The sequence below is a fragment of the Manihot esculenta genome, chromosome 16, assembly GCF_001659605.2.
Source record: "Manihot esculenta cultivar AM560-2 chromosome 16, M.esculenta_v8, whole genome shotgun sequence".
NCBI classification, from domain to species: Eukaryota; Viridiplantae; Streptophyta; class Magnoliopsida; order Malpighiales; family Euphorbiaceae; genus Manihot; species Manihot esculenta.
Genome location: NC_035176.2, coordinates 481,038 through 496,946, shown reverse-complemented (window position 1 = coordinate 496,946; position 15,909 = coordinate 481,038). Strand labels below are relative to the sequence as shown.

At 33.1% G+C, this 15,909-nt stretch overlaps 1 protein-coding gene and 1 pseudogene across 1 annotated transcript; both read left to right on the top strand.

Annotated features, from left to right (window-relative positions):
• The first annotated feature begins 6,048 nt into the window (after positions 1–6,048).
• Positions 6,049–12,527, top strand: LOC110602966 (protein STRUBBELIG-RECEPTOR FAMILY 8). The gene is made up of 16 exons (XM_021740588.2): positions 6,049–6,495; positions 6,997–7,129; positions 7,223–7,294; positions 7,392–7,457; positions 7,551–7,622; positions 7,709–7,780; positions 8,750–8,821; positions 8,915–8,980; positions 9,061–9,126; positions 9,211–9,521; positions 9,921–10,177; positions 10,707–10,978; positions 11,074–11,209; positions 11,315–11,454; positions 11,555–11,711; positions 12,016–12,527. Exons 1-16 carry the CDS (start codon positions 6,360–6,362, stop codon positions 12,166–12,168), a joined length of 2,181 nt encoding a protein of 726 aa, XP_021596280.1. The 5' UTR covers positions 6,049–6,359; the 3' UTR covers positions 12,169–12,527.
• A 1,871-nt stretch (positions 12,528–14,398) lies between these two features.
• On the top strand, positions 14,399–15,759 carry LOC110603929 (annotated as a pseudogene).
• The last annotated feature ends 150 nt before the right edge of the window (positions 15,760–15,909 follow it).

Genomic DNA, 15,909 nt, shown 5'->3' with positions numbered 1-15,909 from the left:
AATTCCCTTCACAATGTTTATATATTAATTATATATAAAAAATATATAATAATTTTAAAACAGCTAAATAAAAATTATACAACAAAGAAATAATAATTCATGACTCATTATTTAATTATTTAATTAATATTTTGATGATTTTTATATTTTTAAAATCAAGTAATTTAATTATTCACTTTTTATCAATTTAATTTTCTCTCCAAATTACTATTAATTTTAGTAAACATGCCAAAATAGCCCTTTACCGTATTGTATTTTAACTTAAACTTAAAATTTGCAATTAACTATTAAACATATAATTGAAAATATATAAAATAAAAATGGAATTAATTTTTATGAGACAAATAAAATATTAAACATATTTATATAATTTTAATGTACATATTAAATTAGAGAGGGAAGAAAGTGTAAAGCCCTTTGGATGAAGCCAAAGCTGCTGATGTAGGAATGGTCTCCATGACTTGGACGCTTATATGATATTTATATTGATTTTAATCCTACATGTGAAAGAAATAGACAATAATTAGGCATCTAACTTGTATTTAAAGATGGAAATGAAATTAAAATATTAGTATTTTTGTAACATCTGCATTACCGCATTACATAACTGATACTTGCATCAAAATATAATTATAACAAAACTATTAAATCATATGATTGATACAATTTTCAATACGAAGAATTTAAATTTTTAAAATAAGATTTAGCCACTATATCTATAAAAATATTAAATTAATGTAAATACAGTTGAAAAAAAATTTGATGGAGATAAAGAGAATATCTTTAAAATTATTGTCGTTTTGGCCTTAATATCCGTGATAAAATAAACCTTGTACAATGCAAAATATTATATACACCGTATTACACACTCAATTGATGTAAAAAAATATATTTTAATAGTAAATTTAATCGTTAAAATATATTTTAATGATAAATTTAATCGTTATTAATACAGTTTGCACCTCACCTGCTATAATAGATAAATACCAAACCCTCATAATAATACTATGCACAATTATCCTTACATTATTAAAAACAACCACAACAATAGCAATTGGTCAAAACTGATTTTTTTATGCAAATAATTTCTCTCGAGAAAACTTCAACCAACATAAGCAAATCTATAATATTGAAAGTGAGAAAAATTAGTAAAAACACCATTTTATTTTATAGGATGTTGACATTGTATATAAATAAAAAAGATTGTATAATTTAGAATTATTAAATAATTTAAATTAATTATTTTAGATAAAATGAAATTTGAATAGATTTCTTTTTACCATACAAGGTTAATTGCATTAAAAGTCCAATTGGTTATGAGGCTAATCTAAATTCAGCCTAAAAATAGAATTTGGCTCAAAGAGATTTCCATAAACAAATCCATCGCTCCATCTTCTTTGGTGGAACCAACAAGCAACAACGAGGAAGGACAACCGACTATCAGCAACATATATGTGAATACATAGATTCCATATATAAAAACATAAATTCAGAAGTTAATCACAAAGAGGTGCATCCTAAAAGATTAAGAAGATAAAAACACAAAATCATATATAATCTATATTAGACCTAATAGAACCAGCCGTGTTGAATGGTATTAAGGGCAAGCTATAGAATTTTAAAGAGGGATCCTGCACTCCAACACCGAGTAGTGCATCGAATTCCATTGCGCAAGACAACAATAAGCTAGAAAAATAATGACAACAATAAGTTAGAAAAATATTGATATTTAAATCAAACTATGCAACTAGAAATTGACAGGCCATTGAAAGAAGAAAGCCGCAATAAGCTTCAACACTGGCAACTGCAAAATAAATTAAGAAATAAAATCAACCAAAATAAAATCATAACTAGAGATATGCAAATCTACAATCTCACATAACTTAGCATATCATAAATAAAATTATATAGTAAAAAATTCACTGTTGGAAGAGTCATCGAGGCAAATAAAATCCTCTACCAAAAACAAAAACTTTAACTTCTTGCTCCACTCAATTATAGCTTTTCCATATCAACGCCCTAATAGAAAAGTTATCAAAATCCATTGTAAATAGACACTTGCAATGGTAGTAATTTTTATTATTAACTCAAATTACTTCCCATTGATTATAGAATAACCCATATAAAGGATAAAAAAAAAAAAAGAATTAAAGCTCACAAACACCAATTAGGAACACAATAGCAAAATTAGTATGTTAAATTCATAATAGATATTGTTATTTTTAGAATAACAAATAAGAAAATATTAAAATTTGAATAAGAAGATTTATATATATATGCATTATTGCTTTTCACTGGGAGGGCCCAAAGCAATTGTTCGGTTCAACTGGCCTTTTCGTGAAAATGGTAGTCATTTGTCAGGCAAAGAGACTTGTTGAACCATTCGTAGCACACCTGAGCACAAATTTTTCCAATTTTTGTTGAAATCTTAATTTAGTTGGCGAAGAGGTATAGCCCTGAATACGCCGATCTCTACTATCATCTTCCATTATGGAATACTCCTTTAAGAGTTTTAAATCATGATTAAATAAAAGTTGGTTTATCTTACTCTCTTTTTTTTTTTTTTTTTTCTTTTTATATATATTTTCATGAACATTCTGTAGCAGAAACCACTAGTTGGGTTAGAGCCTTTAGGAGTGAAATGGGCTTCTGATTATTGGCCTTCGTGGTACATCCATTCAAAGATGGGTTCAAATTATGAATCATATTAGAATTGGTTTGGATTAAATGTAGAATCCAAACATTAAAATTGAGAATTCAGATCACCCATTCCAATCCAGTTCAAGCCACATAAAAAACCTTTAAATTAGCGAATTTCATCTTAAGCAGAGGCGCCAGAAAAGTAAAGAAAATGGCAATGGAACGCAATGAGAGGGTTTTGTAGATATGCTTTATGCAGGAATGGAAGCAACCTAACCCGCATGAGAAATTGCAAATCAAAACCTCAATCACATAGCAAAAGTGCTAAATCACAAAATCAATACAATTCAAAAAGTTGAGGTTAAGAAGCAACATTATAATCATACAATTTTACCTTCACTACTCAGCATTTTTATAATTAAGAATGCAAAAGTGGGTTTTTATGATTGCATTGATGCACAATGCCAATATGGTCTTACACCAATTTAAATATCACTCAACTTAATTCAAATCACCAATTTGACTACTCACTGTTTTCTGTTTGGTTGTTTATCTGGAAATTCAAAATAATGCTGCATCTCATCTCTACCACATGCATATATCTTCCTTATAATTCAAGAAAAATGACGAATATAAAAGTGGAATCTGACAACTGCTCGGATTCCTTGCTTCTTTTTTTTATTTAATTTTTTAAATTTGCAATTTTATAATTTTTTTTTAAAAAAATCAATACTTAATTTGAATTCCATTGACCCTTTTGTTTTAAAAAACTCTTTATTCCAACGCAATTAAAAATAATCAAATCTTATATGGTTGATCGAAATTGATTCTTTTGGATTTTTTTTCGTTTATAGTTAATTCTAATTTTAATTTTTAGAAAGTAAATTACTTTTTTTTTTTAAATCCACTGTTTAAAAAGATTTTATTTGACCTGAGGCTTTTCTTTTTTTTTAAAATTTAACTCAAATCGAACCGGCGGCCAAATTTATCCGCTTCCGCGTGGGAGTGAAGCATGCGCATTCCATGTATGTTTACTATTTTAAGAAGGCTTATGAAGTAATTTTTTTTTGGACCGACACTCACTTTTTGTCATTTTCTCCGATTTTTCTCTTGTTTGTCACAGTAAAGACATCAAATCTTTTCACCAATTGCTCTGCACCATAATTAAACAATATGCAAATGCAATCATTTTGAATCTGAGCAAAAATCCTTCAAATTTTCCTTTTATACAATTATTTCTTTTTCTAATATTAGTTTATCGGATTTCAATTCATTAGACACATCCTCCAGATACGAGGGAGGGATAATAAATAAATAATAAACGCTAAGACTTGCATGACAAGATTCAATATAGGTCTTGTGAAGACTGATGCTGGCGTGGACAGCGAACAATGCGTCCATCTCCATAAGCGTTGTATTAGATCAAGAAAAACTAATAAACAAAACCCAAATGGGACCTATGAGGAAGAGGTGGGTAACCAATAATTTACAGAGGTGAATCAAATGATTAGACGTGATACCTTCAACCATTGAAATAAGGGCTCCCACTTTGCGTTTAGCCAACCGACCTTCTGCACTCATCTCCAGCTAATAAGCCCCCTTGCTGCAGTGGGAAGAATCGATGGAAAGGGGGATGACACAATATTATTCTGGTTTTTTATTTTGTTTGTTTACTAATAAAAAATAGATAAAAATTAAAATTTTTGTGAGTGAAAGTACTATAAAAATTGTTGTGAATAAATATAATGTTAGATGATTTTAGAAAATCTAAAATAAATTAAAATCACAGATAGAATAAGAAAGAAATAAAATATTAGACAATAAGAAGTTCTAGAAAGAAAAAAACTAATGTTGTAAATAGAAAAGAAATGTTGATAAAGAGAAAGCTCATTTTCTTCTTATTGTTTATAATAATTAAAAAAATTAGAAAAAGAAGGTGTAAAACAAATAATACCTTTTTTTAAAAAAAAATTTAAGAATTTTTCATGATTATATTATTTTTTAAATTAATCTATATTATTGTGTTGATTTAATATTTTTGAATTGATTTATTTAACCATGAAAGTGTAATTTTAATTATATTCGGTCAAATAATTCCAGCGGTTATGGGATGAATTGATAGGTATCCTCACCATTAAAATAGCAGAATAGTAGAAAAATGAGGCACAAAAGATGAAAATGATGGTTGTATGAACAAAGAAGAAGACAAATTCCAATGGCTAAAACTTTTGATTTTCAGTCCAAAAGTGATCGTTCACATTCGCGGCCCAAGTCAAAAAAGGAAGAGTTCATAAGTGGATATTTTAGTAATTTTGTAACTTCCCCACATGCGAAATGCTAGTCCCATTCTGTTTCCGAATTCAACGTCAGCCCCTGGACCAGAACTCTGTGGGTCCTCTTCTACCTTCTCCTGGTAAAATACAAAATTGTTGTGTTAGGTGTAATCTTGACATTAACCATCCCCTTCTTAAATTACTCGCTCAGACTTTTTCCCTTTCTTTTTTCTTTTTTTTTTTTTAAAACAAGCCCTGGATTTGAATCTTCTGCTTTGCATCCCTACCTCATTCTTTTTACTCCACTGCCCTTATCACCAAAATTAATAAGCTGATTCTTCAAAGAAAATATAATTATTTAAAAATTTGTGTATTTCTCATGTTTAAAAGGAAAATTATTAGTTATATTAAGGTATTAAATTATTTTATATCACTCGTTTATTTTAAGAAAATTTATTATTCACATAATATTAAAATTAATTACTTAATTTTAAAAAATAAATTAAAACGTAATTAAAATTTAAAATATTTTAATTAGTTATTTTATTAATTTTAACTGTTAGATATTTTATTATTTAATTTTTATAATATATAAAAATTATTAATTGATTTTTTAATTTTTAAAATAATTTTTAAAATTATTAATTAATAATTTTCTCTTTATTTTATAAAGAAAGCAACAATTTATTATTATTAGTAGCAGGAGTATTATGGTTAAATACTAATTTCCTAAGTACATATAGAAATTATTTTTAAAAAATTGATTATCATAAAAATGAATTTTTATACTTATTAAAATTTATATAACATTAATTAAAATGTATATAATAAATATATATAAATATTTAATTTAATATTTTTAAATTTATTTTTATATTAGACTAAATTTATAGTGGCAGCACTCTCTACAGCTTCAATATCAGTCAAAGACTTCCGACTTAAAGGAGCTGAACTGGAATTGGATCCGACTTCCATTTGATCAAATCAGGACAGATGCAGACTTGGCAAAGGATGGCAGTTAAAGTGCAAAGGAAGAGTCGCACGTAGAGAATCCAAAGCCCAGTGAAGAAAAATGAAGAAGGGAAGGAATCACCTGAAACAAGAATCATACTTTGCTTCCTTAACTCCTCCTTTCACCTGTTTACATTATTTTCTTTCCATTTTGTTTTTATTTTTTTAACTCCTTTTCCTTTTTCGCCGACACCATAAACCTCACACTCTCTCCTTCTCTCTCTTCATTACTGAGGCCCGAGCTTCATTTCTTTGCTGTCCTTTTCTTTAATGGCCATGCCTCTTGTCCCCGACTCCGATCTCCACATCATTACCGACCACTTCCACTTCTCCTCTTCTCCTCCTCCTTTTTCTCGTTTTCAGTGCCTGCGGTGCTCTACCATGTTCTCTAGCACACGCCAAGCTCACCTGTAAAAATCATAACAAATTTCAATAATGGCAGGGAAGTCCATTGCTCTTTCTTTCTGTTTGTTTCGTTCGTTGCTCTTTGAGTTGCTGTTTCCGTTAGTTTTCCTCGCCTCGATCTTTGCTTTGCCGCTTCTTGTTCAATGCAATACTGATCCCTCCGATGGTATGTTTACCCTCGATTTTTTTTTCTTGATTTGTTAGACTGAGTTGTTAGTGTGATGGCGATTGGTGAGTTTAAAATGATTCTTTTTTTCTGTTTATTGAAATGAGCTGCCTACAGTCAAAGAAACGAGCTTTGACTTCGCTGATCCCCCATTCTCTCTCTTTTTTTTTTTTTTTTTTTTTTTCCAATTTTTCAAGTTTAATCCGTCAGTTCCGTTTGTTTCCCGGGAAAATATAGGAAAATGAGGAGAGCATAATGGTTCTGTTGTTTTTGATGCTGGGGTACCAAAAAAAAAAGGAATTTAGTGATATGAGCGGACACATTTTAATCGTGCTATGCTGAATCAAGTGATCAAAATGTTGTCTCTTTATATTCTGATTAAATCTTATTGTTGTTCTTTCTTTTCTCAGCAAATTAATAAAAGGAATTTCTTTTTTTTTTTTTAATGTTTTTTGGTAATTGATTAGTTCTGAGGATCCAACTTAATTATTTCTGTTCCAGTTCAAGCTCTGCAGGTCATTTACACTTCATTGAACAGTCCTTGGCAGCTAACCAATTGGAAAAGCAATGGTGGTGATCCGTGTACAGAATCATGGAAAGGAGTTACTTGTGAGGGATCAGCTGTTGTTTCCATGTATGAACTCATTATAACAATGGCCTTCGATCAATCTTGCGTTTTTTCTTTGCGTGTTTTATATAATAGGTTTGGTTTGCTGTTCTTTAACAGTCAGGTTTCTGGATTAGGACTCAGCGGTACAATGGGATACTTGCTTTCAAACCTTATGTCACTAAGGACATTGTAAGACATTATTGCTTTAGTTCATTTTTGGTGTATGCAATCTCCTTATTTTTCTTGGTTAGTTGAGTTGTTGATACCATTTTGTTTCTGCTTGCAGTGATATTAGTGAAAATAGCATCCATGATTCAATCCCATATCAATTACCACCAAACGTTACAAGCCTGTAATGTTTAATCATGTTGATTGTTTCTGTTCTTATGGAGCTATTAGATTTATTGCCTATTAATGCAACTGACCTTACTGTTGCTGAATGCAGAAATCTAGCAAAAAACAACTTTAGTGGGAATCTTCCTTATTCCATTTCTACCATGTTTTCTCTCACTTATTTGTCAGTGACTTCTCTTGACTGCTATGAAATTTTGTTTACTAATGTGGAGTTGTGTCAGTGCTTGATTCTGACATTCTTGGTTTTAGGAATGTGAGCCATAATTCACTTTCTCAATCAGTTGGAGATGTTTTCTCAAATCTTTCTCTTTTCACAACCCTGTAAGATATCTTACTTCATATCATGTTGTCAACACTGTTGTATTAGCTCTTATTGCAAAAGAATTTTTCTTGTCAAATAATTTTTTACATACTGAGCTCTTTTTTATGCTATATTTTGTTTATCTCATGGATCTGAATTTCATATCATTTTTATTGATTGCCTTGGTCCCTCTTGGTCCTTTGTATGGTTAAGCTAGTGAGGAATCCGTGTACCTTGGCATCCACCATTCAATATAAGTTCATGCCTATTCGCTGATTGAGAAAGTTACTGAAGAAAAAGAAATGATACCACATGATGTCATGAAGTTTTAGACTTCTATAACACGATTTCATTTTAGGGATTCATGCAAGGATTAGTATTGGAAAGAATAGGGATCAGATGAAGCAGTATTTAGAGAAATTCTAAGCAGGAAAATAAAAAACGAATAGGTTTGCCTGGAGAAGGAGGGGTGGGGGGTGGGGGGTGGGGGAACAGATGGTAGTTATAGGGAGTTCAATTGTAAATCGGCAAAGAGGAAAGAATGAAAGCTTTAGTGGGGCAGAGAACGGAAAGATGCAAAATATTGAGAGATTTCAACTGTCAAGCATGAAAGGGAAAGATAAGAAGTACTAGACACGATATAGAGTAGTTTTTAGCTTCAAGAGATAGCTAATACTAAGTATTTTAATAGTTTAAATCAATATCTATATTTGGCAGTCAAATGAAGTGGGAGTACATTTAAAATTCTGTATCTGTACTTGGTACATAATCTGAATTAGGCATTAGCAAGTGCCTAGCCAAGGATTTTACTTGTGTTGTGCCTCTGTTTTTGCTGTACACAAATAAAAGTAAATTCGCTTGGCTGATATTTGATGTGGAGATGTGTCTTGCTAACCGCAATCTTTGTCCCTTTGGAGAATTTTGAATGCAATTTCAAATAAATAGTGTTTTTAGGTTGTTATTTTATGCTGTCATGCTTCTTGTTGCAGGGACCTCTCTTTCAACAATTTTACTGGAGACCTTCCTAGTTCCATTAGTTCATTGTCCAATCTTTCAACACTGTGAGCTCAATCCTACTATCTTCCTAAACTAAATAAATAACAAAACATTGGGCAGTTGGATTGAAGTTCTCATGATATTCTAATGTGTGGCAGCAATGTTCAGAACAATCAATTCACTGGTTCTTTAGATGTTCTTAAGGGTTTGCCTTTGACTACTTTGTAAGTTCTTTTACTACTGGAGTGTTCAATTTATTGTCTATCAATTTTTCTTTTCTTATTTGTATTTATATTTTCAATAGAAATGTTGCAAACAACCATTTCAATGGATGGATACCTCGAGAACTTAATTCTATTCCAAATTTTATGTAAGTTCTTACGCGATGCTTTGTTTTTCTTGCATTTCAGTTCATTCAGCAATATCTAACCTAGCTGTTGAAAAATTAAAACAGATATGATGGAAATTCTTTTGACAATGGTCCTGCTCCTCCTCCACCACCATATACTCCACCACCACCTGGTAGATCTCATACTAATCGTAGTCATTCAGGATCAGGACCACACTCACAACCATCTTCTGATGGCCAGTCATCTGAATCTGACAAGGGAATTTCAGTTGGGGCTATTATAGGCATAAGCATGGGTTGTGTTTTTGTACTTCTCATAGCAGTTTTTGCTGTTGTTTTTTGCATTAGAAAGAATAAAAGGAAGGACTTTGGTGGCATAGTTTCTCGGGGAAGTCGGACTGCTGGCACAAATGACAGTGAGTTTTATTTTCTTTTTTCCTTTTATGTTCCTGTCATTACTATTTCTTTTTATTTTTCATTTTTTAAAGTTTTTTGAATGGTGAGTCATTTGAATGTTCACTTGGGATTTTGATATTCTGGAACTGATATCTGTAGTAGAATATATAAAAAGGTTTCTTCTTCCGCTTCATCTCTCTCCTATTAGAAATCATTCTTTTCCTGGTTGCAGATAGGAATAGCTAAAATAACTGTACTATAGTGGCAGTGGTTAACTAGCTGTTACGAATTATTTGGTAGTTTACAAGAAATTTTTCCTTAATGTCAAATGTACTGCAGAATTTGTTCATTGATAGTTTGAAAAAGGAAGGTCAATAATGCTAATCATCGAGGTGCTAAATTCTTCTTTCTTATTGCAGTACGTATGGACATACAAGAGCAGAGAGTGAAAAACATTGCTGCTGTTACAGATCTGAAGCCCCCACCTGCTGAAAAAATGGCAGCTGAGAGGTTACAGGGGAATTCTGGATCCATAAAGAGAATGAAGTCACCAATCACTGCTACTTCATATACTGTTGCTTCTCTCCAAACAGCAACAAATAGCTTTAGTCAAGAGTTTCTAATTGGTGAAGGTTCTCTTGGTCGTGTTTACAAAGGGGAGTTTCCTAATGGAAAGGTAATATGATAATTGCATAAAAAAGCATAGACGTTCTTGTGGTTCTTTCTGGTTTGTATATGCTTCTCTTAGTTATACAACACATTGGAGCTGCCGTAGCAATCCTGCAATGTAGCGCCATAATTTTAGTTGTCAGTAAATATTTTCAATAAGTGTGATTTAAGAAACTACTCTAAAATATTTTAGCTTTTTGCTAAGTTGGACTACGAACAGAGATGAATGTTTGGAGGTTATTAATGATGTATATGAGGTTATGCTTTGCCACATCTTTTACCAATGTTCAATTGCAAGTCTCTCTGTCCCATTCAATAACTTCATAGGCATACATGCACTAACTAAATGGGGATATCGACTGTTAGACTTGTGTCGTGTACCTCATACCTCAGTTTAATTCTTATCATGAATTTATTAGTATGGTTCAATAAAGCCATCATAAATGGAAAGTTTGTCTTCCTTTTGTTTTCTGGTTGGAATTTCTCTGAATTATGTTGCAAAAATAAATTAATCAAATTGTGTGCTGTTGATGTAGGCAATGGCCATTAAGAAGATCGACAATGCAGCCCTTTCATTACAGGAGGAAGATAACTTTCTTGAAGCTGTTTCAAATATGTCTCGGTTGAGGCACCCTAACATTGTTTCACTGGTAGGATACTGTGCAGAGCATGGGCAGCGTCTTTTGGTTTATGAATACATAGGGAATGGGAGTCTTCATGATATGTTGCACTTTGCTGATGATGGTAGCAAGACTCTAGCTTGGAATGCACGTGTTAGGGTAGCACTTGGCACGGCACGGGCTTTAGAGTATGTTTATTTGTACAGCATTATAATTCTCTCTCTCACTCCCTCTCTAATTTGGTGCCATTGCTTTTATTTCTAAACTGTGGTGTGTTTGTCAGGTACCTGCATGAAGTTTGCTTGCCTTCTGTTGTGCATCGAAATTTCAAGTCAGCAAATATTTTACTCGATGAAGAGCTCAATCCCCACTTGTCAGACTGTGGTTTAGCCGCCCTTACTCCAAACACAGAGAGACAGGTAAAAGCAGAGATGGATATTTTTTAGAGTTGGCGATAACAAATTCTTGTTAATCATTTTGATCCTTGGAGCTTGTTGACATTAGAAAATTGTTCACAATGACAGGTTTCAACACAGATGGTTGGATCATTTGGTTATAGTGCTCCTGAATTTGCCTTGTCAGGAGTATACACTGTGAAGAGTGATGTGTACAGCTTCGGTGTGGTGATGTTGGAGCTACTGACCGGTAGGAAGCCACTGGACAGGTAACTCTCTTGTTTGCTGATTATTGTCTTTCTGTTACAGGTAATGTGATTTTCTTTTCACGTCATGGCACCCTTTGCCCAATTTATGTATGTTTCATAGTTCAAGGGTAAGATCAGAGCAGTCACTTGTGAGATGGGCTACTCCTCAGCTCCATGATATCGATGCTTTGGCAAAAATGGTTGATCCTGCCTTGAATGGCATGTATCCAGCAAAGTCTCTTTCACGTTTTGCTGACATCATTGCCCTCTGTGTCCAGGTAAGCTTCTTTATTGATGGTAAAACCAAATATATATTGAGCCTAAACTATGGCTAGCACACTTTTTCCCTGTTGGCCTCCGAAAGAAGATTAGGTATTTCCTGGATCCTTCCCTATTAGAGCTTTAAAATGGAACTATCAGGAAGGGCTGGACTTTCCCTCCAGGAATATCTGGAAGGACATGTATATGACTGCAAAACCATGCAAATATGCTTGATCAGTGTTCTCTGATTTTATTGTGTAGTCTTTTTTCCAATCACCAAGATATGAGAGTGAAAAACTTTTGAATTTGTTTTGTGTATAGCCGGAACCTGAGTTCCGTCCTCCCATGTCTGAAGTTGTGCAAGCATTGGTGCGATTAGTGCAAAGGGCGAGTGTGGTCAAAAGGCATTCGAGTGATGAATCGGGATTTGCATACAAGACTCCTGACCATGAGGCAATCGATATGTCGTTTTGAGTGTCACAGCCTTGTTGGAGGCGACACTTCCAACTTGGTAACAACCATATATAGCAAATGAGAGAGAGAGAGAAAGAGAGAGAGAGAGAGGGACGTACAGAGAGAGAGCGAGAGAGGCATTGGACGACTATAGCATGAGCACAGATTTAGCGGAAAGAAGTGTGTCAAGTACAAAGTCAGATGAGAGAAGTTGTGTAATTATTTTCAGAACATTGTGACCTTGCATATAGTTTGAGATACCATTATATGTAAATGGTCGAAGGTTGTAATAAAAAATTTTCCAGAATCTTTTCTATGCAAGTTGTACTGCTGCACAATAATAACTTCCATTTGATTCTATCAAGTTTATATTTTGATGAGATTTGTTTATTAAAAGTAGTTTGTGGAAATGCTCAATATAGAAAGCTTATACTCTGGCACACTAGACTCCACTGAAGCAGAAAATCCAAAGAATTTTTCTCTTGAATTCCTGCTTTGTAGAAATCCAGGCACCAAAAATTACCTACTTTCTGTATAATTCTGGAAAAGTTGCATTCATTATTTGTACTTTCTACTTTCAAGTGGTATTATGCCAGAACCTGACGGCTTTAAAAGGAAAGTGCGTATGACTTGTGTCGTACTATCAACTTCTGACGACACGTGAAAGGGGGTGGTGAAAACAATAATGTGAAGTGGAAACGACAACGTTAGTGGATCAAAACCAGGTTGTACCACGTTGCCTGTGCACTTTTCACTTGTAATGTAATGGAAGTAGGTATCAGTCTTGGCTTTTTGCTTTTGGGCATGACGTGAAGAGGAGGACCACTATCTTGTAATTTCCTTAAATTCTCGTCTTTCTTGCTTTTAGCTCGTGAAGATGAGAAATTCAGAAATATCAAGTGACAATATCCAATAAAAGGTTGTTAGTAGAGCTCAAATTGTTAAAACTGTAGTATTCATACATATATATTCTCATACCAATACCAAATAATTGCCCAAGTGTTTAAAATTTTTACCTAATAATTAGTGAACATTAGAAAGATGTTGTGGGTCCTACTTCTGGTATAATAGCCGTCAATCAATTTCATTGACTATTTTAACTCGCTATCGTGAGCCCCACAGCAGCACACCGTTTTTATCTCAAAACAGTTTTAGGAGAAAATTAGAACACCTGAAAATTAAAATATTTGTGAGTCTTACTTCTCCTAGCATTGCTCATGAGTGGAGAAATTTTCTCCTAGCATTACTTTTGAATGGGGAATTCTCTTCCCCTGCTCTTGAATATAAATGGAGAATTCTCATCCTGCTCATTTTAAATATGAGAATTCTCCCCTTTCTTATTTTGAATTTCTCAAGCACACAGCTCTTTCTAGACAAGGAGGAGAATAGTTAATTTTTTAGAAGGAGAAAAGAATAAGAGACTCAATACACAAATTGATATCTTAATTTTATTCATGATATTGCTATTTATAAAAATAAACATAACTGAAAATATTGAAAGAATAAAAATAATCTAAATCTTAATATATTGCATCATCTTCTAAAATCATTCAGTTTATTTAGCCTAACAATCATAGGCTAAGTCAATTATTCTAACATAGATATTAGGAAAGAGTCCAAGCCAAGCTTTTACTTGAACAATATTCTCCCTTTTTTGCTGAAAAATAGAGTTGTCCACTTCGTTGGATTTGGGAATCGCTTGGCATTTGATCCAATGCCATTTCAGTTGCAGGTAAATGTTTAGCCTTCATTTCTCTAGTCCATTACAAGATATCAGATATTGTAAGAACTATATGTCATCATCCTTGATCCTCATTCCTACTTTGCTCTTCCCAATATGAGGGACTTCATCTAGAGACTTCGATGCAGATGTAACTTTCATGCACTGCAATTTATTCCCAAAATACAACAAACTGGTGCCTTGATCCTTCAAAGGCTGCGTAAACATGCATCTCATCTCGGACCTTTGGATAATTATCTTTTTGGTCCTTACACAAAGTTAGATGTGAAAAAAGAAGGGGGTCATTCTGGAAAAACTTTAAAATATCTAGTTGTACATCTGAGGTTTGAAATTGATATGGTAGCACATTCTTTATGTGAATATAGTGGTGGTGAAGAAGAAAGAAAACTGTTGAAAGCATACCGTGGAATTCATTTCCCTGCATTGGCACTTCATGAGAAGACAAAAAGGTTTGCACTTCTGCAACTTTTTTTTTGTTCTGTTGCTCTCATATATTCATATGTATGTGTATCAACTGCATGTCTTCACATCTTATAATTTGCTGCATCCAGTGGCACCTTTGCCTAATTGCTATCTACAACAGTTGATAAGTTGCTTTGAATTTGTTTCTTTCATTTTTTTTTTGTTTCTATATATTTTTAATAATTTGTTATGTGGACTTCTTGATGAATAGATGTTGGACTAGGATTCTTCTTAGTTTTCTAGTTTTGTTGTGTTTAAATAGGATTAGTAAACTTCATTTTCTAATATTCTTCAGAGTAACATAAAATTTGTCATAAAAGGAAATGCTTGAAGAGGTCAAATCATCATTATATGTTTTGGAAGGAAATATATCTTAATTATTTTCTCACTAAATTGTTTGACTTGTTTCAGCCTGCCTTCACCAGCAGTGCTTATGCTTGCTGCTCTTGGTTTCCACCGGAAGACACATATATTTGTGGCTGGTGCAAATATATATGGGGGACAACCTAGGTTAGCTGCTTTAACCAACTTGTATCCTAATTTAGTTACCAAGGAGACACTGCTTACAGCAACTGAACTTGAACCATTCTCAAACTTCTCATCTCAGGTAATAAAGTGACACTCATCTCTCTTCTTCTTCTTTTTCTTTTTTTTACCTTCTCCCTGCTGTATTTAATTTTATGCAAATCCAGGGGAAAATGCAGCTTAATTCTCGATATTGTTAGGTACGATATTCTAACGATAAAACAAAAAAGAATATTAAAAAGGCCTATCAGACTCTTCCATTGAATATATACCAACTTCTTTCCTTCTTGGGCATGGGGGTGGATAGGCAAGGACTCTTGATGGAATTTCATGATCTGAATGTTGAGAGCGTTGGGTAGCAGCAAGTGCAGAGGTCTTAGTTTTGAGTGTAGCCAATTCGTTCCACATTGTAGAAACATATCCCAGTAATGGCATTCCCTTTTAGTATGGAATCTACCATAAAGTTCTTTGTACGGAGGGCTAGGTCTTTGCTTACTGAGAGTGTAAGATGTGCAGCGTTAGGACTATGAATAGTCTCTCAACTGTAATAATGCATGACAAGCTCATTTTTCTGCAGCTAACTGCACTGGACTTCATAGCATCCACTGCTGCTGATGCATTTGCCATGACAGACTCGGAGTCAGATGTCATCTTTGGTTGCTGGATATCGAACATATTATAGTGGAGGGAGAATGCTAACTACACGGCCAAATAAGCGGAGACTTTTAGCCATATTCATGAAGAACTCTACTATAGAATGAAAAGTTTTTGAGCAAACAGTTAGAAAGGCAGTTAGACAAACTAAACATGTTTTTGAAAGACCTATTGCAAGGAGTGTGTACCGGTTTCCACGATGCAAAGAGTGCATGTGTTTTAGAGAGTAAAATGTGTACTTCCAGCAGGCATGATAATGCGCTTGTAACATTCATTGATTCATTGCTTCAAGTTGCACACATTCTAAAAAGTCTTCGAAAGAGTCTCAGAAGCTTCAAGGATAAACAATGGTAGAATCTAGTGAAAAGATTATTTGTTTA